The following is a 26,410-nucleotide window of genomic DNA, read 5'->3' on the forward strand; positions in this document are numbered from 1 at the left end:
GGGAAAAAAAGCTCCGTTTCCAGGCTGGGCGGAGCTTAAACGGCCAGCCGGCGCGCGCTGGGGAAAAGAATTGATCGACACGTGGCGCGTTTCGAGGGATTTTCGTGCGCGAGGAGCTAGGTGCGCGCGTGGAGGATTGAGGGTGAAAAATGTTCCACCTTTTGTCCAAGGTGGTTTCGTTTTTCTGGCGGAAGGCCGAAGACGAGGTCGAAGAGGAGCCTCCATCGGACCGAGGTAGAAGAACGGAGGTCGCTTGGTGCTCCCCCCGCCGCCCCTTGGACTAATTGCTTGGATAGTTTTAAAAAAGTGTAACAAGGGAGCGAATTCATATTATCGTTTTCTGTGGTAAAACTTGGGGAAAAATAAGAGCTTGTTAGGCCTACAGGAATTCAGCTTTATTTAATTTAATTAATAGATTTGCTGTGGCCACCACTCCGGAAGGTTGGGCGATTTGGGAAAATATTATTATTATTTATTATTATTATTATTATTATTATTATTATTATTATTATTATTATTATTTGGTTGTGCAAGGGGTTTTGGCTCTCCCGTTGGACAGTTTATTAATTGGTTGCATTTTATAACATTTCAGAGTTGAAGGTGGCATGTAGGATTAATTTAATTTAACTTATTAGACTTATAAGCGCACAACTCCTTGCTGACTTTGGGCGGCGTACAGTAATAAAAATAATACGGTATAATAAGAACAATATAAGCAGTAATAAAAAGACATAATAAACCATAGCAGTATAAAACAAATAGCTATATAAAACAGTTTTTGACCACTACCACCCCCACAAAAAAAAGGACGGTCTCCCAAAAATGTTATCTCAACAACAATTCTTAAGGGGCTAACTAGCATGGTCTGAAAGTGATGAAGCCCAAGTAATGGATTTGTAGTGGTGTAAAGCAATGTTTCCCAAACTTGGCAACTTGAAGATATTTGGACTTCAACTCCCAGAATTCCCCAGCCAGCAAATGCTGGCTGGGGAATTCTGGGAGTTGAAGTCCAAATATCTTCAAGTTGCCAAAGTTGGGAAACACTGGTGTAAAGATTAGGATTCCTTTTCCCCAGTCAATCTAATGTTACACCAACCATATTGGATTGGCTTCTGATCAAAGGGGGGGAATCTTTGTTTCTTTACAAACCTTGGTGTTTGCTGTTCAGGGTAATATGAAGACAATAGAATGATTACCCTTCTCTGTATTTATGCCTGGTCCCCAAAGTTATAGCACCTCTTGGTCACATGATTAAAATGGGGTGCTTGTAACTTGCCTGTGTTTATGACCTCAGGGTGTTTCCCCCAGCTGCTCATCTCTGCCCTTTTGACTGTCCTGCGCAGTGGCATGTGGCAGTATTCGTGGCACTAGGGCTGAAGTAGAGGCTCAGGCCCTTCGAGAATTTCCATCAGCCACCTCCACCAAGTCTCTACTTTAGCCCTAAGTACTGTACCACCACCAAGTGCTGCCTCAAACACCACAGCCAGCCACCGCATCGGAAAGCCCATTTGTGCTTTGCTGGCTGTACCACACTCAGCTGGCCATAACTGGCCTTCCTTACTCAGCCCGGCCCTGTGCAAGACAGTTGCTCACCGCGCCAGGCCTTTTTCCCAAGACTGCAAACACTGTTCTGCAAACTATACATGTCCCCACAATTTGGAAAATAGCACACATGATTTGGAGAACAGTGTGCATGGCTGGTTGTGGCATGGGGTTTTAGGCTCAGAAAAGGCACCAGCAGTGCTGCTGGCTAATATAAAGGCCTTGCATTAATGAAGGCCAGCTGAGACTGCTAAAAGGCCTGTAAACTTCAGCACTGGTACTGCCACCATCACCACAACCAAGGAGTGCCAATGTGCAGGACATAAAGTGTTGTGGTTAGCTCTGGCCCAGCTCCTGCCCCAAGGAGTGTGGAGGTGGATGTGGGGGAGACATCCACATGCCGCAGGCCTGTTTTGCTCCCAGTAGAATCTGCCGACGAAGTCTCCTCTGACCAAGGAAGCGTGAGTGACAGGGAAGAGGGGAGTTTGGCAGACAGCCCAGGAGGAGATCAGTCATCTGTATCATCCCTGGATTCTGAACAAGAATTAATGATACATCCACGCATGCGTAGAGTGATGCATAGGAGACAACAACTGAAGGATTATTGCAAGAGAATATGAGGCCACCTGTGGTTGGGTGGGGCTGCTGTAATTAGTGCTACAGATAAAAGTGCTGCCTGATGTTTTAGCCTCATGGCAGTTTATCTGATTCATTGTTCCATCAAGATCATGGGTTTTGCTGTTCAGGATTGTGTGTGTGGACTCTGGACTTTAGAATTGGACTCAATTTCCCAGTTATTGGGTGAGCAATTAGACTGCATTTAACTTGTGCCTTGTGTGTACCAGAAAATCCCTTTGACATTTAAAAAGGGAACTGTTTCTGTTTTTCTGTTTATAAAAACGTTTATCGTGTGGTGTGTGTCTTCCTAGACTAATTACCCTGTAATTACGGGCGGTTGAAACATGCCCTCAGAACAGAAAGAAGGCCAGAGAAGGGGTGGGAATCGGCGAGTAGAGGGAGTTCAAGAAGAGGAAGCCCCTGCCTTACTGAAACTCAGGCCTCAGAGGGACCAAGTCAAAGTGCTGTTCGAGAGGATGTGACAGAAAGCATGCTTTCTGTCACATTCTCTGGAAGAGCACCTTGGCTTGGTCCCTCTGAGGCTCGAGTTTCAGAACCTTGGCCCCACAAGATGGCAATATTTAATTGAGGGGATCTAGAGCACATCCACTCCTCTAAAATTGGAAACAAGCATCTCAGGTAACAATTGGAAACAAGCATCTCAGGTATACTGGCTTTAGAGGGCTTCATAATATTAGTATATATCAGGGTGGGCTTGATTTAAATCAACTCAATTTAAATCATAATATTTAAAGAGCAACTGTCATCTGTCCCACAGTGGCTCTTCCTGACTCACTGTTGACTCACGGACAGTTCCAATTATTATTATTATTATTATTATTATTATTATTATTATTATTAATTCGATTTTTATGCCGCCCTTCTCCTTAGACTCAGGGCGGCTTACAACATGTTAGCAATAGCACTTTTTAACAGACAGCCTATTGCCCCCACAATCTGGGTCCTCATTTTACCCACCTCAGAAGGATGGAAGGCTGAGTCGACCTTGAGCCGGTGATGAGATTTGAACCGCTGACCTTCAGATGTACAGTCAGCTTCAGTGGCCTGCAGTACAGCGGACTATACAACTTCATGCTACATAACTAAGCTTTATTTCATGCTGAATAAACTAAATTATTAATGTATCTTAAATAGAAAACTATTTTTAGATAAATTTTTACTCCAAAAGAATTTTATTTAAATAAATTAGATTTTAAAAATCCAATTTAAATTTTAAATATCTATTTTAAAAACATCAATTTTTATCCAACTTAATACATTTTTATATTTGTATGCAGGGTAAAAAATAGGAAATAATCATCTCCAAAAACTTAACTAGATTTTTATTGGGAGTTAGTTTTAAATAAACCTCTTTTTAAAAGACATATTTGAATACACTAGTTACATGCAGTTCTAAGCCTTAAATGCAGAAGCAAGTTTTCTAACATTTGTATCTTTGAGCATAACTTTATTAGAAAAATAAAATTTAACAATAATAAAGATACTTTAGGAAAATGTTAAATTTCTCAGACTGGCTCTTACTTTTTAAGAAATACATTGGCATTTAAATAATGTTTTTGGATATAATCTGCTTGTTGCATAATTGTTGCATAACATGTCTTATTTGTCACATAATGTTTACCAGCTTTTAGTAAGTATATTTCTAAGAAATACAGTTCTCTGAATCCCACATGCAGACTGATGTTCTTGAACTAGAAGCTGTGGAAATATTGTTTTTCTCAGAATAATAGACGTACCCATTCTTGAAATGGGTAGTCTGAATTTAAATCTAAATAAGAGTAGGCACTCTGTTCTCCCCAACAAATGTTTTGAGCTACAGTTTCCACAATTCTTGATAATAGAGTAGAAGGGGAAATTGCAAAAGCTTTGAGGGATGCAAAATTATCTACCTCAAATCAAGAACGTTAATGTTACAATATTTTAAGGAATATTCCTTGACACTCGTAGCAGAAAGAGAATAGCTTTTGTTATTTTAAAAAGTAAAATTAAACATAAGTACATGTGCACTGGTGTGTCTTTCGTCCCCTGTCCAATTGTCTTTCCTTTCTCTCATTTATCATATATATTTTCTTTCTTTCATATATCCTCTCCTCTAAGTTCACTTTACCTCTATATATATTACTACATGTCTATTTTTCTTCCTATGTATTTATGTATTGGACAAATGAATAAATAAATAAATAAATTGGCCTTGGAACCCATTTGTGTAGAATAGACTTTTTAGAGTATTGCAGGGTTTAGATTATGATCTTGTGCATGACATTGCCAGTTATGTTCTAGTGTAGGAGGGAGGAGGAAGTGACTCTAGCAACCAAGTACCGTATTTTTCAGTGTGTAAAATGCACCTTTTTACTTCAAAAAAAGTGCATCAAAAACTGGGTGCATCTTATACATCGAATGCTGCGGGGGGGACTTGGGTAGTGGTCAGCAGCGGCCTTCCCGTGCTTTGCTGGCTGTTCCCGAGGCCGTCCTGCAGATGGCCTTGCTTCCCTTCCAGCAGGAGACCAGGGGGGGATTCCCTTGCTTCCCTCCCCGCGGGAGATAGGCAGGCGTTGGCCAAGGAGCCCTCCTGGCAGGCCAAAAAGTGGCTCGGGCAAGCGGCTGTGGCCGGGCAGGGGCCGCTTCTCCCTGCCTGAGGAATTCTCTCTGTCCTTCGCTCCAGCATCAGGGAGAACACAAGCGGCATCTGCTTCACTTTCAAAGCCTCCTATATGACCGATTCTCTCTCTGGGACTCCAATCCCCCGCCCCGCCACCCCACACCCCCCTCGTTTCAGCCTGCGTTCCAAAAGTACTTTTCCCACCATTTAGGACTGGCACTCTTCTCTCAGGGTGGGGAGAATGGAGCCACAAACGCTGCCTTCAAGCTCCGTGCAGGGCGGCCACAGGCGCTTCTGGTATTCTTCGGCCAGGCAAAAGACGCAGCGGCGGTGGACACCTGAGAACCTCCGCCGCCGGGTCTTGGGGGAATTGAGTGAAACTGCTTGGCAAGTTGCCTTGAGCTCCTCCAAAAAGGAAAGATATAAATCTAGTAAATGAATCTACGGTAAATAAAAGTCAGTGCTTGCAAAATACGTGTCCCGTTAATTCATAGCATGATTCAAGTAGATCAAATTTCTTAGTAATATATTTATGATAAAAATAAATGGAATGATTTACATGCACTTCTTCATTCCTTTGTGTTACCATTTTTTATGAATGCATGGAGTACAACACATTGCATTGTCTCATTTCAGGATGTAAGGATATATTGAGAGTCAGTTTGGTTTAGTAGTTAAGACATTAGGCTGTAAACCAGGAGACTCTTAGTTCTAGTCCTGCCTTAGGCATGAAAGCCTTCTGGGTGACTTTGGGCCAGTCACTCTTAGTTCGAACCACCACCACCATTGTTGATGAGGAAAATTGGTGGTGGAAGGAGTACAGGTAGTCCTCAACCTATGACCACAATTGAGATTCAAATTTATGTTCCTAAGTGAGACATTTGTAAGATGAGTTTTGCTCATTTTACGAACTTTCTTGCCACAGTTGTTATCTGAATCACTTGAGTTTTTAAGTTAGTATCGCGGTTGTTAAGCGAATCTGGCTTCCCCATTGACTTTGCTTGTCAGATGGTCACAAAAGAGGATCATGTGACCCTCGGGGAGACTGCAACCATCATAAATATGTGCTTGTCAAACGTCTGAATTTTGATCTCATGATCATGAAGATACTGCCACAGTTGTAAGTGAAAAACAATCATAAGTCACTTTTTTCAGTTCCATTGTAATTTCATATGGTCAATAAATAAACTCTTGTAAATAGAACACTGCCATACCTGTATCGAGCATGTTTACCATCTTAAATTTTTTGGGGGGATAAAAAAAAATCAAAAATAAATGAGTGGGCTAACTCACGAAATTTTAACACTAGCTTAGCAGTCTTTCAATGTTTTATGTAAGTTTGGATAACAATGACATTACACAAAATTTGTTTGTATAAATTCTGCTGCCTATTAAGGAAGATCTGTCTAAAAAGGTGGAGCTGTATATGCTTGACTTGTTTGACGTTTCTGAAACTATTGGCCTTTCATCTTCCTGGGTGGTATGTTTGGAAAAGAATTTCCACCGCCTTCTAAGATTCATATTAATTTCTGTGTTGTCAGTGTGCACTTTCTAGCTAATTGATAAGTCTGTCCAACATGTTTGTACAAGCAGATGTACCTTTGAAGATCTCATACATGAATTATAATGCATAATAAACTAGATAACATTTTTAGAAAGTCCATAAATCCCCCGATGCATGGAAAATAAGAATATATGAAGATTTAGAATATTGTTGATAATTTACATGTAAGGTGAGGTGTGCTTGACAATGCCAATTTTTGTTGTTGGTAAGAACGCTGACTGTTCAAATTAATGAAACAGGATAGTCTGTTTTCTACCATACTCGTTGCTAAGTAAATTCAAGGTAGTTTCTTAACTTATTTCAGGCAGGCACAATAGAATTATTAGATTTTGATTTGTTTCAGTTCTGATGCCAAATTGTGGAATGATATTACAAAGATTTTTTTATTGTGAAAGTGCGTACTGGTAATATTTTGCATGCTATTTTTATTTGTAAAAACCACTTTGCAAAGATTGACCTATCAGAAACAACTGACTTTGTGTGCTTTAACTCTTTTCTCTTATAAAAATAAGTTTTAAAACAGATTTCTTTCTAGCCTGTACAGATTTATTTAGCATTGACATAAATGTTTCTCTTTTTTTTTAGATGACGAGTTAAAAATGATGAAAACAGTAGAAGGTGTAATAACAAGATTTTGTCTGGATTATGGGATGATTGATGATTTAATTTACTTCAACCAGGATGTTGTGATGAGAGGTGTGCCACTGCAAGTTGGACAGAGAGTACTAGCTCACGTTGAAGAAAATAAAATATCTCATGGATTAAGAGCAGTCAGGGTGAGGTCAAAATAACTGGAGATGCTTCTTAAGCTTTAATTGTTTACAATAGTGGTTTCTCAAATTGGACCACTGAAGGAGGCTGCAGAGTTATAACAAGGGGTCTTGCGTTATGGACCAAAGAAGAAAACAAGCAAGCCCAAAGCTCGCCCACACAGCTCTTCTTGTATGGACTGAAAAGTACTTCAATGCAATAGTAAGATGGAAGGGAGAAAAGGGGGACAGGAGTAGAAAACCCCAAAAGGAAAGAGTATCTCAAGTTCCAGTTGGAAATTTTTTGAACCTCAACCTCAAAGGCCATACCAGTAACTTGTTCTAGCCTCCTTCCACAGGAGCAGAGCCGAGAAAGAAGCACCTTCAACTCCAATCAGCATAGTTCATCTTGTATAGGCTTGCCACCATTCCTTCAATAAGGTTCTTTCCACTGCTTGGTGGCTGCCATCACAGGCAAGTGATGAGATTGCCTATAATGGCAGCCAGAGATTTGTGGGGGATTCACAGAACACCAGCCTACCTCTTCCTGTTTTATTTACACACACACACACACCACTTATTTTCATATACAAATCAAGACAGTGAACACACCATTATTCCTCCCTCCTCCAGTTTTCCCCACAACAATCCAGTGAAATGAGTTGAGCTGAGAAGCTGATTTTTTTTTCATGCCTGAAGCAAGAATAAAATTAGAATTCTTTGAAGGTGATTACCAGCACCTTGAATTGCACCTGAAACAGTGGCAGATTAAAGCTCACTGGTGCCCTAAACCAGTGTTTTTCAACCAGTGTGCCGTGGCACACTAGTGTGCCGCGAGACATGGTCAGGTGTGCCGCGAAGCTCAGAGAGAAAGAAAGCAAGAGAGAGAAAGAAAGCAAGAGAGAGAAAGAGAGAGAGAGAAAGAGAACAAGAGAGAGAGAGAAAGCAAGAGAGAAAAAACGAGAAAGAGAGAGAGAAAGAGATAGAGAGCAAGAGAGAGAAAGAAAGCAAGAGAGGGAGGGAAGGAGAGAGAAAGACATAGAGGGAGGGAGGGAGAAAGAGCAAAAAAGAGGAAGGAAGGGAAAGAAAGAGGGATGGAGAGAGAGAGAAAGAAAGAGGGAGGGAGGGAGAGAAAGAGGGATGGAGAAAGAAATAGAGTGAAGGGGAGGAAGAGAGAGAGAATTTTTTTGTCCAAACTTTTAGCTGCCTCCGCTCAATGTGCCCCAGGGTTTCGTAAATGTAAAAAATGTGCTGCGGCTCAAAAAAGGTTGAAAATCCCTGCCCTAAACACTGACAACTCTTGGTGCCCTCTCCTTTGTATCATTTTAATAACTTCATTAAGTTAGTTTTTTTTCTTTCTTTCTCAGCTTTGTGGTTCCCCCTTTGGTTCTGGTGCCCTAAGCACGTGCTTAGTCTGCTTAATGGTTAATACACCACTGATCTGAAAGAAAATCAGCAACCATTGCAGCTCCCACAAAAGAGGTGACACATGCACTTATCTAGTCTTGTGTAGAACTGGGCCATTATATTTTGAACCAACTGAAACTTCCAGATGCTCTTGCAAGGCATCCCAATGCATTACAATAGGTCAAATTGGAGATGACTAGGGAGTGGGTGATTGTGACAAGGGCACATAATTGGACATAATTGGTACATGACTTCGCAATTGTGCAAAAGCCCTCCTGGTCATGAGTGCCAACTGCTGAAGCAGGAAAAGCATAATTCTAGATAAGACAGAAATAAAAAATACAAAGAGTCTGTATAATAATAAACAGGAAAGCACACTACAGATAGAGGAATACTGGAGGAAATCCAGTAGGGGGCAGACTTAGTGCGCAAGTGAAGTTTAATCAGTTTCAATTATTAAAAGGAGGAAAGATTTTGCTTTCGCCTTCATTGAAAGTTAAAGTACAATAGATTTTAGATAAGGCTACTTTCAGAAGTTTGCTGCAGTCATTTTAAATAGATAAAATTGAGGTGAGGGACAAGGGTGTGGGGAAAATGCAGAAAAGTAGCCAAGCTGAATAGCATCCAGTAAAAAGAGAGACACCCAAATGAAAATGGTAGGGTGTTATTAGCAGCCCATTCTTTTTCATTCTTGACACATTTACTAGAAAGCACTTTCATGGTGTGGAAAAAATGTCTTTCATACAATCCTTAGCAAAGAAAGATTATAGGCACCGCAATTTTAATAGGCTACTAATTTCACAGTGTTATCATGCAGATAAATATTAATACATTGTACAGTATTAATACAGTACTGCTGCGGTATATAGAACTGAGGGACTGTTTTAAGAAGGGGAAATAGGTGTCTATTTTATCTATTCCAAGAAGGCCTGAATAGGACTGTAGAATAATAAGAGATCTAATTTTCCTTGCATCTCATGAATATTGATTCATAATATAAATATGATTTAATCTGTTAGTATGAACGGTTAATGAGTGTAGCGGGAACCATGCTTCTCTACTTGGTTTAAAATCTTAGCTGTCTTGGCAAATTTTTTCTCAGTGGCTTAAATGCATGTTGTGTTAAGATTTTACTTGCTTTCCATATTTTGACAAGTGTTAGAAAATATACAGTATTCCCTTTTTTAGATTGGAAGTTAAAAGATCTATACCCTTTTTTCTTTTCACATCCAGTTGTCATTTATCATTTATGGTATCTACTTAGTAGTGATCTGAAGGTCAGCGGTTCTAATCTCATCCCCGGCTCAAGGTTGACTCAGCCTTCCATCCTTCCGAGGTGGTTAAAATGAGGACCCGGATTGTGGGGGCAATACACTGGCTCTGTTAAAAAGTGCTATTGCTAACATGTTGTAAGCCGCCCTGAGTCTAAGGAGAAGGGCGGCATAAAAATTGAATGAATGAATAAATAAATAAATAAATAAATAAATAGCTCAACATTTAAAGACACTGAGTTTGTCTGACAGCCAAGACCCAAATGCCACACAACAGGATGCGCTCCAGTTGCTTGCCCAGCTCCTACCAGCCATAGCAGTTCAAAAGCAAGCAAGAAAAAGTAAATAAATACCTTCTCACTTTGGTGGGAAGGTAACAGTTTTCTGTGTGATGTATAGTCATGCTGGCACATTACCACAGAATCTCTTCAGACAACACTGGCTCCCTCAGCTAAGAAAGAGGGAAGAGTATTTCCCCCTAGAGTTGGACACAAATGGACAGGGATAGTTTTACTTTAATAATTGTGTCCTTGGATAGAGTCTGCCTGCTGTCTTGTATCAAGGGCTTTGAAGAAGATGCAAAAGCTTTAATTGCATAGATGAAATAAAATACCTAATTTCTTCAGCTATCTTAAGGAGTTTCTACATTTATCTTCAGTGCTGTAGATCTGTCTACAGGATATGATGTCAACTTGATGTTTTTGTGAAAAGATTTAATTTCATGGTCAACATTTCATGGGTTGAGTATGTTTTTCAGAAGTATCTATATCTGCATTCATTCTCCCCATGATATGTTGCAATTTACTGATTCCTATTTTGTATGTGATAGACTTGATTGCCTTAGAGCTATCTGACTATCAATAAATTTTATTATTATTATTATTATTATTATTATTATTATTATTATTATTATTATTATTTAAATTTATATGTCACCCAACTCACAAAGGACTCTGGGCAGCTTAACAACAGAGTAAAATATTTAAAACATTTTAAGCATTAAAACAATTAAAGCCCATAAATATCATTCCATAGCAGGATCTCGCCGATTATAACTGCAAGCTCAATAGCCCTAAGCCTGCCAGAAAAGCCAGGTCTTAACTGCTTTTTGGAAGGCCAATAGGCTGGAGGCAGTCCTGACCTCCGGAGATCCGGGTAGCCACAGAGAAGGCCTTCCCCTGCGAGCCCGCCTGCTGACACTGTTTAGTTGACGGGACCTGGAGGAGACCAACTCTGGAATCTCACTAGTCACTGGGAGTTGTGCGGCAGAAGGCAGTCTCTAAGATAACCTTACCCTAAGCTATGTAGGGTTTTACAGGTAATGGCCAACACCTTGAATTGTGCCTGGAAACTAATAGGACGCCAGTGCAGCTTGCGAAGGATTGGTGTAATGTGGATGTATCTAGGTGCACCACAACAGCTCGCGTAGCTGCATTCTGGACCAGTTGTAGTCTCTGAGCACTCTTCGATGGTAGCCCCATGTAGAGCACATTGCAATAATCTAATTGAGGTGACGAGGGCATGATTGGTAGGGTCGCAGTTGGTGCACTAGACAAACTTGTACAAAGGTGCCTCTAGCAACAGCTGTCAAATGTTGATCTAGTTTTAGCTGTGAGTCTAGGAAGACACCCAAATTTTGAACTCATTCGGAGGGGGATAATTTCTCTTCCCCCTCCCCCCAAGAGCCAAGGATGGACAGGTGACATAGTCTTTAGGAGGCAATATCCACAGCCACTCGGTCTTGTCTGAATTAGTCTGAGCCTTTGACTCCCATTCAGATCCTCTCAGCCTTAAGTCACCGGCACATCACATCCACTGCTTCACTGAATTGACGCGGGGTAGAGATATATAACTGGGTATCATCTGCATATTGCTGATACCTCACCCTGAATCGTTGGATGACCTCACCCAGTAGTTTCACATAGATATTAAATAGGACGGGGGAGAAGACCGATCCCTGAGGCACTCCACAAACTAGGGGTCAATATCTGTCCTACTAACTGAAATTATAATCTCACATGTCTGGAAATTACTTGGACAACTTTCAGTTGGGCTTGATTATTTATTTTATTTATTTATTCGATGTTTATGTCGCCCTTCTCCTTAGACTCAGGGCGGCTTACAACATGTTAGCAATAGCACTTTTTAACAGAGCTAGGCTATTGCCCCCACAATCCGAGTCCTCATTTTACCCACCTCGGAAGGATGGAAGGCTGAGTCAACCTTGAGCCGGTGATGAGATTTGAACTGCTGACCTTCCGATCTGCAGTCAGCTTCAGTGGCCTGCAGTACAGAACTCTATCTGCTGCGCCACCCCAGCTCTTTACCTACCATTTTGTTGATATAGTGTCCAGTTCCTTGTTTTTGTCTTTAGAATGGAATCATGAAGTATAGTGTACAAATGTTTTTGAAAGTTGCACTCATTCCGCCAGAAATATCAAAAACGTTCTTTTTTTCCCCTTTGCAGGTAGAACGCATCTGTGATAAATGGGATGATAACAGCATAGGTTCTTATATAGTGGATGGAAATGGTAAAACACTCATTGGCAGTATTACAAAGTTTAATGGAGTTAGTGGCTTCATCAATCAAAGCACCTCTTTCTCTATGGAGGTAGTTTGTAAAGGTAACCTGCACATTTCCTTTGAAGGTGTTTTTTTTTAAAGCTGCAGTTTTAAGTTTCAGAGGGTGTATTGGTTTAAGTACAGATAGTCCTCGGTTAACAGCAGCATTTGGCATTCGCTAAGTGACACTATCATAAAGCGTGAAGTCACATGACCACAACACTTAGAGATGGCAATCTCATGTGCTATCATCAAGTAAGAATTTCACATGACTGTGACTTTAACTTCCGGATGGTGTCTCCATTGAATTTGCTCATGGAAAGCTGGCAGGGAAGGACAGAAATTACAATTATGACTGCAGCTTACCACAATGTTATACAGTGATACCTCGTCTTACAAACGCCTCGTCATATAAACTTTTCGAGATACAAACCCGGGATTTAAGATTTTTTTTTACTCTTCTTACAAACTATTTTCACCTTACAAACCCACCGCTGCCGCTGGGATGCCCTGCCTCCAGACTTCCGGTTGCCAGCGAAGCATCCGTTTTTGTGCTGCTGGGATTCCCCTGAGGCTCCCCTCCATGGGAAACCCCACCTCCAGACTTCTGTGTTTTTGTGATGCTGCAGGGGAATCCCAGCAGGTGAATCCCAGCAGCGCAAAACGGGCGCTTCGCTGGCAACGGAAGTCCGGAGGTGCAGTTTCCCATGGAGGGGAGCCTCAGGGGAATCCCAGCAGCACAAGCTTTGGCTGGCAAAAGGGGTGAATTTTGGGCTTGTACGCATTAATCACCTTTCCATTGATTCCTATGGGAAACATTGTTTCGTCTTACAAACTTTTCACCTTAAGAACCTCGTCCTGGAACCAATTAAGTTTGTAAGACGAGGTATCACTGTAATTGCAAGCCAAACCACAATCACATGATTGCAGGGATGCTTGATGGCCAGCTTAAAGAAATATTTGCTCACAGAAAAATATAGTTTATCTCTTGAATAGCTTACTTACATTTAACGCTTATTAAAATATGTATTGAGTGCCGAGGTACATATCTTTTTTCCTGCTTTTGTTTTTTTTTTTTGTAATCCAGCATTTGGCTAAATTATAATGTGGTATGAAAAGGTAGTATCTGTTTCCATGTTTCCCCGAAAATACAACCTCCTCAGAAAGTAAGTCCTAGCTTGATTTTTACATGTTTGCTCAATATAACACCCCCCCCCCCCAAAAAAAGTCCTAATTAAGATCCCGTTTACTTCATGGTACATTGGTAAAAATCAAGCTAGGTTGGGTTTGGGAGAGTGGTCGAGCTGCCCTCTTACTTACCTGCGTATATTTGCAGCCAGGTCTCATACATCTCAGCCATTTCTTTTGCTATAGCAAAAGAAGGCCTCTGCAGCCAATAACAGAGCTCCAGATAGATCTGAAGGCCTCTGACAGTGAAAAGAAAGCTGGGGCAATACGTGCAAGTTAGGTGAGTCAGTAGACTACATCTAATCCCCCCTCCCTTTGGTAGCAAAAGTATATATAAGACAGGGTCTTATTTTCGGGAAAACATGGTATACATTCAAAGTAGGGAAGAAATACTTTGTTTCTGTGATGCAGTTTTGTCAAGCTACACTCTATCAAAATAAAGTGGTCTGCTCTGATGGGAGATGTTGTGTGAGAGCATTCAGCTTTTCCAAACTGGCATAGATTCATGTCAGAATCAATGAGCTCCACAACATGAAGCCTAGGAGAATTGGAGTTATTCCATGCTGCTTTTTATTTTATATTTAAGACTTTTATCCTTGTAAAGGAGATTTGGTAGAAGCTGAATATATTGTCAACCCATCAACGTGGACAAGTCAAGCTGTATCTGTAAAGCCCTTACGGTTTAAAAGAATTGACAAGGTACGTGTTAATACATTAGGAGACCTTGCAGGTAATCTCAGAAGAAGGGTGGCCTAGAAATCAAATAAATAAATAAATAATATTTCAGTTGCTATAATGGATGGTGGAGGAGAAATCAGTAGCCATAATAGGAACTGCCTTGATGCAGCAAGCTTAGAATAATTCTGATTCTGTCCAGTAGCCATGAAATCTCCTTGATGCAATAAAACATTTTCTAACTTATGGAAGCACTAAATTCCAAGTCTAAAGACAAATGGTCTTTATCCTCTAACAAGATTACAATCATCAAGGGTGGTTTTCAAAGGAGGGGAGAGACCTGGCAGTGAAATTGTTGTAAAGTATGTTGTTATTTAATATTTTTTTCTATAAGAATGTGAAAAGTGTTTTTTTAAGATTAAAGTTCATAATGGTAATCCAGAAACAGTGACCTGGAAACAGGATATAAGTCCAGTAGTAGTCTCTAGAGGTAGTCACTGTTCCCTCTAACATATGCAAGCGCGCATGCAAAAACCAAAGGCCGCGCAGAGTTTTCAAACCCTGCGTAGTGGAGCTGGTGCCTTTTCTCCCTGCCCGACAGCTGATCTGCCCCTCCCAAGCAGTTGGCCGGGGAGAAACCCCCGTGGGTTCTGAGTCCCACCCGGCTTCTCCAGTTCTGTCTGGGGACCACACCCTGCCCACCCCATGTGCCTGGTGGGCACCAGATAGGGGAAGGGTGACCCTAAGCAAGACGGGCGCAATCCCTGCCTCAGGGCAAATGTCTACGCCCCACCATGTGCCTGGGGGAGGGGGGAAGCTGAGCGCTCTGCCGCAAGCTTTAAAAATAAAGGCGGAGGGCGGGCGAGGCAAGAGCTCCGGTTTGGGCAGCGCCGCAGGAGTGTATGTGTGTGTATCCTGTGGGGAAAAGGGGGCAGTCGTTCCCGTTGCTTGGGTGACGGCACTGCCCAAACCGGAGCTCTTGCCTCGCCCTCCCTCAGCCTTTCTGTAGCTTGCACTCAGCCTCCCCCATCCCCAGAGGCACATGGCCTCTCTCCGAAGAAAATGGCTCTTTGTCTGCCGGTGAGGTGGACTCTACTGCTGCCACCACAGCCGCACACCCTACCGGAAGAGAGCCTGGCTCTTTCCGCGCTTCCCTCCAGGTCCTGCAGCTCCGGCTTTGGGATTACGACAAGAAAAAGAAAGAAAAAGAAAAAAAGGAAAGAGGGAGGGAAAGAGAAGTGGAGAGGAGGGAAGGAAGGAAGGACATTTTGGGGGTAATTTTTTAAAATTTTTCTCTCAACATACATTCAAACAATACAGTGTGTCGTCTAAATGGATAAATGCGGTATTTTGTTAGTAACTAGTATCAATCATCCAAAAATTTGCAAAAAGTTTTTTTATAATTTTGTCATCCAGTTACATTTTCTTTTAATTAAATTCCCTCCTTAATGTTCCTTCAAAAAGTACACCAATTATATTTCTAATTTATTAACCATTATGCCAAAGTGCTTCTTTCTTTATACATTTTTCTATAAACCAATAAAACCTTGTATAGCCAATCAGATGTTAACAAAAGAAAATTAAAAACAACATATACAGTACATGAATTTCAGTCTTCCTCCTCCCCCTTTAAATAGCACATTTACCTAATCCAAAATTTAAAAATTATTTCAGCCCATCTAACATTTAGCCAATTAATACTTACCTACATTTCTTACTTAATTATTAATCTTAAATTTCATTCAATTTGAGAAAAGAAGAAAAAGGGGTGAATCTAAATATTCTCTATTAAAAATTAAAAATCATTAACATCATTAATCTCCCCAACAATTCTACATTAAATTCCATTTATGCATTAATCCAAATCAGTATCACCTACTACATATCTTATTATAATCAAGACTTCTGACTTTATTAAAACAGATCAGCAATTCATAAATTCATATATCTAAATAGAAAAAATAAAGTTAAAAAAAGAGCAAACAAAACAATATTCCAAGCTTAATCAACCCTTCTCAAACTCCAATTTCTTTAATCTGAGCAGAACTTTGAACTGAACCCTTTTCTTTTTTATTTTTTTGTATCCCCTTTTAATCCCCTTTTTCATTTTATTCTTTCTATTCTTCCTTCTAGAAAAATAAAGGGTCAAACTTTGGACACTTGACGACGTAGTTATGATGGTGGTAATGCCGCCCTGAGTCCTTCAGGATTGGGCAGCATAAAAGTCGAAATAATAATAATAATAATAATAATAATAATAATGTCCCAGGGTTATGTGAACATCTTTTGGGATCTTCTGACAAGCAACTGCAGGGATTCACTTAACAACTGTGGCAAGAAAGGTGGTAAAGTGAGACAGAACTCACAATAACCATCTTACTCAGGAGATAGAAACGTTGGCCTCCATTGGGGTCAGAACAGAAGTCAAGGATTATCTGTCTGACCAGTGCACTCTTTTAGAAGCAGATCAGGAGTCCATTTTGAAGCTCTACAGAAAACATCTAGGGGAGAAGGCAGGTTGTCCTCAACTTACAACGGTTCATTTACTGACCGTTCAAAGTTGCAATGGCCCTGAAAATAATGACTTATGCCCCTTTTTTACACTTACGATCTTCGCAGCAGCCCCACAATTGCGTGATCAAAACTTGGCCGTCGTTTCATATTTATGACTGTTACTTTGTCTTGACGTCACGTGACCCCCTTTTGCGACCATCTCACAAGCAAAGACAATGGGGGAGAGGGGCAGAGAAGCCAGATTCGCTTAATGACCGGGTTTCTAACCGATCCACACCCAGGCATGAAAATGTGCCACTCAGACATTATACTTTTCCGCCCACACACACAAAAAAATAGAGGGAACATTGCAGGTAGTCCTTGACTTATGACCACAATTGAGCCCAGAATTTTCTCATAAGTCATTGCAGTCATAAGTTGAGTTACCACATAACCAGACTTAATTTTACAACCATTTTTGCACTGATCATTTAGCAAGTCACTGCATTCGTAAAGTGACTCACATGGTCATAAGACCAAGTGCAGCTTATCCAATAGGTATTTTTTGCGACAAAATGGCAAAAACACAGGATGCTATAACCAATCATAAATGCAAACCAGTTGTCAAGCATTCAGAGTGTGGCTATCTGACCACACGAATGTTACAGCATTCATAACTATGAGAATGGGTCAAAAGTAACTTTTCAAGTTCGTTATAACTTGAACTGTTAAGTGACTGGTTGTAAATGGAGAAATCCCTGTTTCTAGCATCTCAATTGATAGAGAAGTTCTTCCTGTGGAATGGATGTTTGGCTATCAGGACTTGTAGAATAAGAGTTCTGCAACATTATGACTTACACAGGTAGTCCTCAAGTTGCAACAGTTCATTTACTGGCTGTTCAACATTACAAAATCACTGAAAAAAATAATTGATGACCATTTTTCATAATTACGACTCTTGTAGCATTCCCTATTGTCACGTGATCAAAATTCAGACAATTGGCAGATAACTCAATTTATGAGGAAGGGAGTATCCCAGAATCAAGAGATTTTGCAGCCTTTTGACAAGCTGTGGAGAAACCAAACTCACTTAACAACTATGTTATTTCTGCAACTTAATATCTGCAGTGATTCACTTAACAACAGTGGCAAGACTCGCTTAACAAATGTCTCTTAGCAACAGAAATGTTGGACTCAATTGTGGTCATGAGTCAAGGACTACCTGTAGTTTGGATACGGTACCAAAACCAGAAGTTATAAACTGTATTAGAAGACAAGCTAGAGATGTTTTTCACACATAATGCTAAACAAGTCACAGAAGATACAAATGTATTTTATCATTTTTGCTTATCTGGAGTGCTGAATCGGGAGCTGCCAAGCATATAATTCACACATATTGAAAAATCAAATTATAATTGTTTATACTCTTATTTAATCTAATGATAAATTACAATTATTACAGATTTATATTTCCAATATGTATGGAAGAACTGGTGTGGTAGACGACAGTATATTTTTCAATCTGGATTTTCTAAGTCTTCCTGAGGATTATTTACCCCGTAAAGATGATCTTGTCAATGTTGTGGTTGTGGAGAGTGACCAGTCCTGTTATAGTTGGAGAGCATTTTGCATGGCTCCAGTGGACAAAAATCGGTAATGCAGTTTTCATAATTCTTAACAAAAGTTATTTAATTCAAGTTTATAAAGCCCTCCTACAATTCTTGAAAATAAATGTGGTACCGAGTAAAATAGTGCCTGTTCTGTTCCATTTTGTTCTGTTCCATCTTACAGCTTTAGTTTGCGATAGCTAAGAGTAACATGTTTTGTCATCCTTATTTATTTTGTAACTCATGCTAACAGTAAAGAGATTTTTTAAAAAGATTTTTGTAAGCAGACTTTCAAAAGTTTTAACTCATTAATATTTACTAATCATATTTATTCCCATCACAGATTCAATGCTATATATTATGAGCTGATATGAAAAATAAAACGAGTTTTAAATGGTATTTTCCCCAGGCTTTTAAATACTTTTTTATCTAGTCTTTATTATTTTTATAAATAATTCAAGTGATGAATGTATCTATTACTTTTTATTAAAGTTTGTTGCAAAATCAAAACCAGAAGCACTCTCAGATGACTGATAGAGTTGGATTCAATAACTTCTTTATAAACACACACACACACACACACACACACATATATATATTTACAATATCACAAGTAGAATTCTTCAATCAGTTACAAGCAGCAGAGGACAGTTAGTTTCATTTCAGTAGAGCAGACAAACACAGAGCACAGAGTAGACAGAGCAGAGTAGACCAAACCATGCCCAGCCTTCAGCTTAAATTCCACTTTCGATTCTCTGCCCGGACTCAGGTGGTTAGCTCCCATTGGCTGACTTAATTGCTATGCCTATTCATTGGCTGACCTTGTTACCATTGGCTCTCCCAGTTCATGAATATCTTAACATCCTTCCTTTTGTTCTCTTCACAACAACAATCCTGTGAGATAGATTGGGCTAAGAGATAGAGTGACTATCCCCAAGTCATCCACATGACTTTTATGCCTAAAACGGAACTAGAACTCTAAATCAAACAGACTTCTAATTTTCAGTATTTTCAAATTAATCCTTATAGGAAATCTGTTTCAGTCTGGGATTGTCCAAAATACATTAGCAATAAGCAGTCAGATGTGTTTTCTATCTATTTCCTATGAACTTTTAAAAATAAAATATATTTTAAAATGGTGTGACATAAAATATAACCTAACATGACAACGTTTTTATTTGCTTTTTTAAAGTTTGGTTCATATTAGGGTTTGGGGTTTTTTGTTAAACTTCTGGGTGAAAATGTATGTTAACTGTGTATCAACAGCTAACATACCAATTATATAGATGCAATGAATAAAATTGATTTGAATAACTTTATTAAAACATGTTATCAATTAATATTTCAGATTATTGCAGTCACAAGACATAAATCTCAATGAATCAAATGAAAATTTATTGAACGACAAAGAAGGACTCGAAGTATCTAAAATGACAGATTTTGGAAAACTCAAATTAGGAGAGAGCAAAAGTATGGTAATCTGGATAGAGTAAGTTAATTTTGTTATTGCCTAGGTCAGCCACAGGTGGCACGCAGAACCATGTCTGCTGGCATGCGAGCCATTGCCCTAGCTCAGCTGCAACATGCTTGTGTGTGTTGATCACCAGATTTTTGGCTCACACAGATGCTCTGGAAGGGCATTTTTGGCTTCCAGAGAGCCTCTGGGGATATAGGGGAGGGCGGTTTTAGCCCCCACCCAATTCCAGGGAAACGTTTGGAGCCTGGGGAGTCCGAAACACGAGCCTACTGGGCCCACCAGAAGTTAGGAAGCGGGGAAGCTGTTTTCGCCCTCCCAAGGCATTGAATTACTGATGTGGGCACTCACGCATACTTTTTTGACACCCGAGGAAAAAAAGTCTCGCCATCAATGGCCTAGGTTTTTCTGTTAAAATATTTATCATAACTTAAATCCACAGTTTACTCTGATATCCAAGGTTGAGCTATCTATGACCTTTTCCCTGTCTACAGGAACACAGGACAAAGTGGAAGTCCAACAATGTAGTTCCAATTTGGTTATCCTATATCTTTACTCTTGAGAAAGACAAGGAACAGTTAAAGCACTTTACTCTGTATGTTTAACAAGCCCTTACAATAATCTCTAGTACCAGGGTAGGCAAAGTTGGCTCTTCTATAACATGTGGATTTCAACTCCTGGAATTCCTGAGCTAGTGTGATTGGTTCAGGAATTCTGGGAGTTGAAGTCCACAAATCATGGAAGAGCCAACTTCGCATAGCCCTGTCCTAGTACAGAAAAAAATGCCAGTACTCCATGCAGTATGCTGATGACACTCAGCTATACATCTCCAAACCGTGCTCAGTCAGTGAAGCAGTGGAAGTAATGTGCCGGTGTCTGGAGGCTGTTAGGCTCTGGATGGATGCTAACAGGCTCAAGCTCAACCCCAACAAGACGGAGTGGCTGTGAGTTCTGCCTCCCAAGGACACTTCTATCCATCCGTCCATTACCCTAGGGGGAAACTTTTGACCCCCTCAGAGGGGGTCCGCAACTTGGGCATCCTCCTCGATCCACAGCTGACCTTGGAACATCATCTGTCGGCTGTGGCGATGGTGGCGTTTGCCTGGGTTCACCAGTTTGCCTGGTGCACCAGTTACTGCCCTATCTGGACAGGGAGTCTTTATTTACAGTCACTCATGCCCTTATCACCTCAAGGTTCAACTACCGCAATGCTCTCTACATGGGGCTACCTTTGAAGAGTGTTTAGAAACTGCAAATTGTGCAGAACGCAGCTGTGCGAGCGGTCATGGGCCTACCCAGGCATCCCCATGTCTCTCCAACACTCTGTGGTCTGCACTGGCTTCCAATTGGTTTCTGGACTCAATTCAAAGTGTTGGCTATGACTTATAAAGCCCTATATGACATCGGACCAGATTACCTGTGGGACCGCCTCCTGCTGCATGAATCCCAGGGACTGGTTAGGTCCCACAGATTTGGCCTTCTCCAGGTCCCGTCAATTAGACAATACCATTTGGTGGGACCTAGGGAAAGAGCCTTCTCTGCGGGACCCTGGAATCAACTCCCCCCGGAGATTTGTACTTCCCCCATCCCCATCTACTTTCGTAAGAGTCTTAAGACTCATTTATTCCACCAGGTTTGGGCCAATGAGACCTTAGCCCCTGGCCAACGAATGATTGTATGGTTGCTGTACGAATGCGTGTGATTGATTTTAATATAACCAGGGATTTTAGTTATGTAATTGTTAATTTAATTGGATTTACCGTAATTTTATTGTAACCTACTGTTTTTTATGTGTGGTAAGCTTCCCCGAGTCTTCGGAGAGGGAAATTAAAATAATAATAATAATATCAAGTACTACCTACTGTATTTTTCGAAATATAAGATGCACCTTAATTTTGGGGGAGTAAAATAGGGATGGGGTGGGGTAATCTACCTACCACGTATTCATCTGACTAGCTTCCTTAGTCTGTTCAGCTTCAGCACGTTATTTTATCTACTATTAGGGCTGAAAAAGTCTTTTTCAGAGAGAGTAGGAATGAAAAGAAGCCTGCAAAGGGCTGGGGAAAAACCTTTTGAGGGAATAGGAAACCTGGAAGATCATTAGCACCTTGTTAGGGCTAGGGAAAAAAGCTTCAAAAAAGCTACATTTGAAGTACAGTGATATCTAGTCTTACGAACCTTTCGAGATACGAACCTGGGGTTTAAGATTTCTTTCCCTCGTCTTAAAAACACTTTCTGTCTTACAAACCTGAGCCCGGGTCCATGAGCTCTCATACTGCGCATGCTGACTGCCGAAGGGATTCCCCTGCCTTGTGACTGTCACCGCTGGAATTCCCTGCGCCCTTTTGCTTGCACCTGAGGCGGGGAACACCAGAGCTGCCCCATTTCCCTGCCACTTTCCCCTCTAGCCCTCCGCTTCCTCTGCTCCCCGCAGCCGCCCCATCCTACTGCCAAAATCCCCCCTAGCCTGCCGCTTCCTTCGCCCCATCTCGCTGCTAAAATCACCCCTCCAAAAGCTTCCTATCTTTCCCCAAATTCCCCCAAAAGTCACCCCTCCAGCCACTTCCTATAGCACCCAAATCAAGGTCCTAATGAAAGCAAATGGAGTGAAGAAAGGCAGCAAGGAGAAACGAGGCATTTTGAAAGGAGAGGTGAGTTTGGAAGACTTTGGAAGTGATTTGGGGTGGCTTAGGAAGCTCTTGGAACAGTGCTTTTGGGGGGAATTCAGGGCAAGATAGGAAGCTTTTGGAATGGTGATTTTTGGGGGAATTTGGAGCAACGTAGGAAGGTTTTGAGGGGGCGATTTGGGGAGAGATTTGGGGCTTCGTTAGCTTTCATTAGGACCTCCATTCCTCGCTTCTCCTCGCTGTCCGTCTCCACTCCATTAGCCTTCCCTTTGTCCACCTGCTGCTTTTTCTTTAAGCCTTAAAGTTTGGATTTTCCTAATGGGTTTGCACGCATTATTTGCTTTTACATTGATTCCTATGGGGAACAATGTTTCGTCTTACGAACTTTTCACCTTACGAACCTCGTCCCGGCACCAATTAAGTTGGTAAGACAAGGTATCACTGTATAACCTCTATAACTGTCTGGTTTGGTGCTGCAACCCAACAGGACCGACACAGACTTCAGAGGATAATCAGAATTGCAGAAAAAACAATTGCTGCCAATCTGCCTTCCATTGAGGACCTGTATACTACTGCACGAGCCAAAAAGAGGGCGGGTAAAATATTTACTGACCCCTCGCATCCTGGACACAAATTGTTTCAACTCCTACCCTCAAAACGTCGCTACAGAGTACTGCACAGCAAGACAACTAGACACAAGAACAGTTCACTCTACTAAACAAATAATTCCCTCAAAACTGTCAGACTTTCTAGTAAATCTGCACTTCTATTCTACTAGTTTTTCTCATTATTCCTATCACCCATTTCCTCCCATGTTGACTGTATGACTGTAACTTGTTGCGTATATCCTAAGATTTTTATTAATATTGCTTCTTCATTGCTTATTTGACCCCTATGACAATCATTAAGTGTTGTATCACATGATTCTTGACAAATGTATATTTTATTTTATGTACATTGAGAGCATATGCTTCAAGACAAATTCCTTGTGTGTCCAATCACACTTGGCCAATAAAAATTCTATTCTATTCTATTCTATAAGACGCACCCAAATTTTCAGCCTCTTTTAGGGAGGAAAAAGGTGTATCCTATACTGCAAAAATACAGTATGTAAATTTAATAAAAATAAAATAAGTTGAGATACCATTTCTTATATATAATATATTTAAATATTGAGATGAAAAATGGTGCTTTTATTTTAGGAACAAAGGGGAAACACAGCATTCTTTAATTAGCTGCAAATTATGTGGCTGGGATAAAGAAAAGCAGTTCTCTCTTCAGTTGCCGGAAAAGAACCAGGTGTGCGGGAAAACAGCTTCACCATTGACTGTCCCTGATGGAGCTACTTCAGGTAAATTATACATCCAGTGTTTAAAATTTATTACACTGCTTGTTAGGTCAACTCTACTTGGAATTCTCAGTTTGTTTTATTTGCTTTTGTAAAAGGTGAATTTGCATACCTAAGCAATATTAGAGAGTGTAATAATTCTACAATTGAACAGTCTGAAAGTCTAACCTGTGAAAAAGAAGAACATGAAAGAAAAGAAACCACAGGACATAACGGAAGCATATCTGTATCTTCTGGAAGCAAGATTTCTGTAACAGTTGTATGCACTGCGAAGTATGTTTCTTTTTTTATTGAGTACATTTTTGTGAAACAGTAATGTGTTACAGCGTTCCCTCGCTTTTCGCGGGGGATGCGTTCCGAGACCGCCCGCGAAAGTTGAATTTCCGCGAAGTAGAGATGCAGAAGTAAATACACTATTTTTGGCTATGAACAGTATCACAAGCCATCCCTTAAAACACTTTAAATCCCTAAATTGCAATTTTCCATTCCCTTAGCAGCCATTCAGATTATTACTCGCCATGTTTATTGATTAAAGTTTGTTAAAAAAAATATTTATTAAAGGCATACGAAAGTTTGGCGATGACATATGACGTCATCGGGTGGGAAAAACCGTGGTACAGTGATCCCTCGATCATCGCGAGGGTTCCGTTCCAGGACCCCTCGCGATGATCGATTTGTCGCGAAGTAGCGGTGCGGAAGTAAAAACACCATCTGCGCATGCGCAGATGGTGTTTTTATTTCCACAGCAGCAGCGAGGAGCCGAAGATTGGGTTTCCCCGCCGCCTCGCTGCTGCTGCTTGTCCGCGCGCGTGCCGCCCGCCCCCCGCGCTGTTGCTGGGGCCGCTTCTCAGCTGAGAAGCGGCCCTGGGGTTTCCTCCGCACGCGCGCGTGCTGCCCACCCCCCGCGCTGTTGCTGGGGCCGCTTCTCAGCTGAGAAGCGGCCCTGGGGTTTCCTCCGCGCGCGCGCGTGCTGCCCACCCCCCGCGCTGTTGCTGGGGCCGCTTCTCAGCTGAGAAGCGGCCCTGGGGTTTCCTCCGCGCGCGCGCGTGCTGCCCACCCCCCCGCGCTGTTGCTGGGGCCGCTTCTCAGCTGAGAAGCGGCCCTGGGGTTTCCCCGCGCGTGTGCCGCCCACCCGCCCATGCCGTTGCTCGCGCCTTACCGGGGCAAGAGGGGGAAGACCCAGGGAAGCCTCTGCCCGGCGGGGAAACTCCACCATCTACGCATGCGTGGAAGGGCACGCATGCGCAGATGGTGGAGTTTACTTCCGGGTTGAAAACTCGCGATATAGCGTTTAGCGAACATCGAGATCGCGAAACTCGAGGGATCACTGTATAGGGAAAAACCCCGCAAAGTATTTTTTTTATTAATATTTTTGAAAAACAGTGGTATAGACTTTCCGCAAAGTTCGAACTTGCGAAAATCGAGGGAACACTGTATTTTCTCTTTTAGAAGTCAGGGTTGAAACTGATAGCCATAAGGAATTACACATATATATTATCAGATATATATTCATATATATTCTATTCTAGATCCCTCTGTTGTGACTTTGTATATCTGGGTTTGTTTGTTTCTACTTGATAAAGCTTCATGAAAAAGTATGAAAAAGGACAATATTTATGGTTTAACATTCCATTCATCCAAAATTTGAACTCAGGAGAATTGATTGTTCTGCTGGAATGGAATTGTTTAAAGTAATGATCAATCTCAGTGGGGACTCAGCAAATATCCAGGGATGAATTCATTGAAGATGTCTTAAATATTAACCAGTGAATTTGAACGTCTGTTAAATTCATCCTAGCTGCTGAAATGTAGACAGTCTCTTTCACAATAAAATTTCCTTTTAATGACTTAAAACAGTGGTCCCCAAACTACGGCCCGGGGGCCAGATGCGGCCCGCTGAGGCAATTTATCCGGCCCGTGGCAGCCCACGAGATTTTATCAATAGATATAATAAGCTCCCGAATCTCCTGTCAACTCACCGCGGTCTGCTGCTGAGCGAGGAGGCAGTACAGAGGCAAGGGGCGGGGAGGATAGGAGGGAGATAGAGAGAGAGGGAGAGAGAGAAAGAGTGAAGATACAAAGAGGGAGAAAGAGAATGAGTGAGAGAAAGAGAGAGAAAGAGGGAGAGATAGAGAGGAAGAGAGAAAGGGGGATAGATGGAAAGAGTGAGTGTGAGAGAAAAGAGAAAAATGAGAAAATGATGGAGAGAAAACGAGGGAGAGGAAAATGAAACAAATGAGAGAGAAGGAAGAAAAGAGAGAGGGAAGAGAGAAATGGAGAGGAAGGAGGGAGGGAGGGAAGGAAGAATGGAGGGAGTTTGTTGATTTAAGTTTAAGTTTACTTATTAATAAAGAAGTATAAATTACTTTATTACTTAATTATTTAATTACTTCTTTATTTTAAATATTGTATTTGTTCCCATTTTGTTTTTTACTTTAAATAAGATTTGTGCAGTGTGCATAGGAATTTGTTCATAGGGTTTTTTTATAGTCCGGCCCTCCAACAGTCTGAGGGACAGTAAACTGGCCCCCTGTGTAAAAAGTTTGGGGACCCCTGACTTAAAATCAGTAAAATGGAAGAAAATTTAAATGGAATTTTTTAATTTCTTGATTTAGACAGCTGTGTTGATCAGAATCCTGAAACCTAGGGTAGATAACCATTCTCT

The 26,410-nt window shown here is 41.1% G+C and overlaps 1 protein-coding gene across 2 annotated transcripts in view; it reads left to right on the top strand.

Moving 5' to 3' along the window:
- The first annotated feature begins 61 nt into the window (after positions 1-61).
- The window catches only part of MOV10L1 (Mov10 like RNA helicase 1), a 65,217-nt gene continuing 38,868 nt past the window's right edge, over positions 62-26,410 (top strand). For both annotated transcript variants that reach the window (XM_070755382.1, XM_070755383.1), the window contains exons 1-8: positions 62-234; positions 6,930-7,120; positions 12,239-12,395; positions 14,108-14,220; positions 18,152-18,342; positions 19,645-19,785; positions 23,600-23,748; positions 23,844-24,018. In XM_070755382.1, coding sequence (XP_070611483.1) covers positions 150-234; positions 6,930-7,120; positions 12,239-12,395; positions 14,108-14,220; positions 18,152-18,342; positions 19,645-19,785; positions 23,600-23,748; positions 23,844-24,018 — 1,202 coding nt within the window. In that variant the 5' untranslated portion in view covers positions 62-149. The remainder of the gene's footprint in view (positions 235-6,929; positions 7,121-12,238; positions 12,396-14,107; positions 14,221-18,151; positions 18,343-19,644; positions 19,786-23,599; positions 23,749-23,843; positions 24,019-26,410) is intronic.

Source organism: Erythrolamprus reginae, chromosome 6 (assembly GCF_031021105.1).
Source record: "Erythrolamprus reginae isolate rEryReg1 chromosome 6, rEryReg1.hap1, whole genome shotgun sequence".
Lineage (NCBI taxonomy): Eukaryota > Metazoa > Chordata > Lepidosauria > Squamata > Dipsadidae > Erythrolamprus > Erythrolamprus reginae.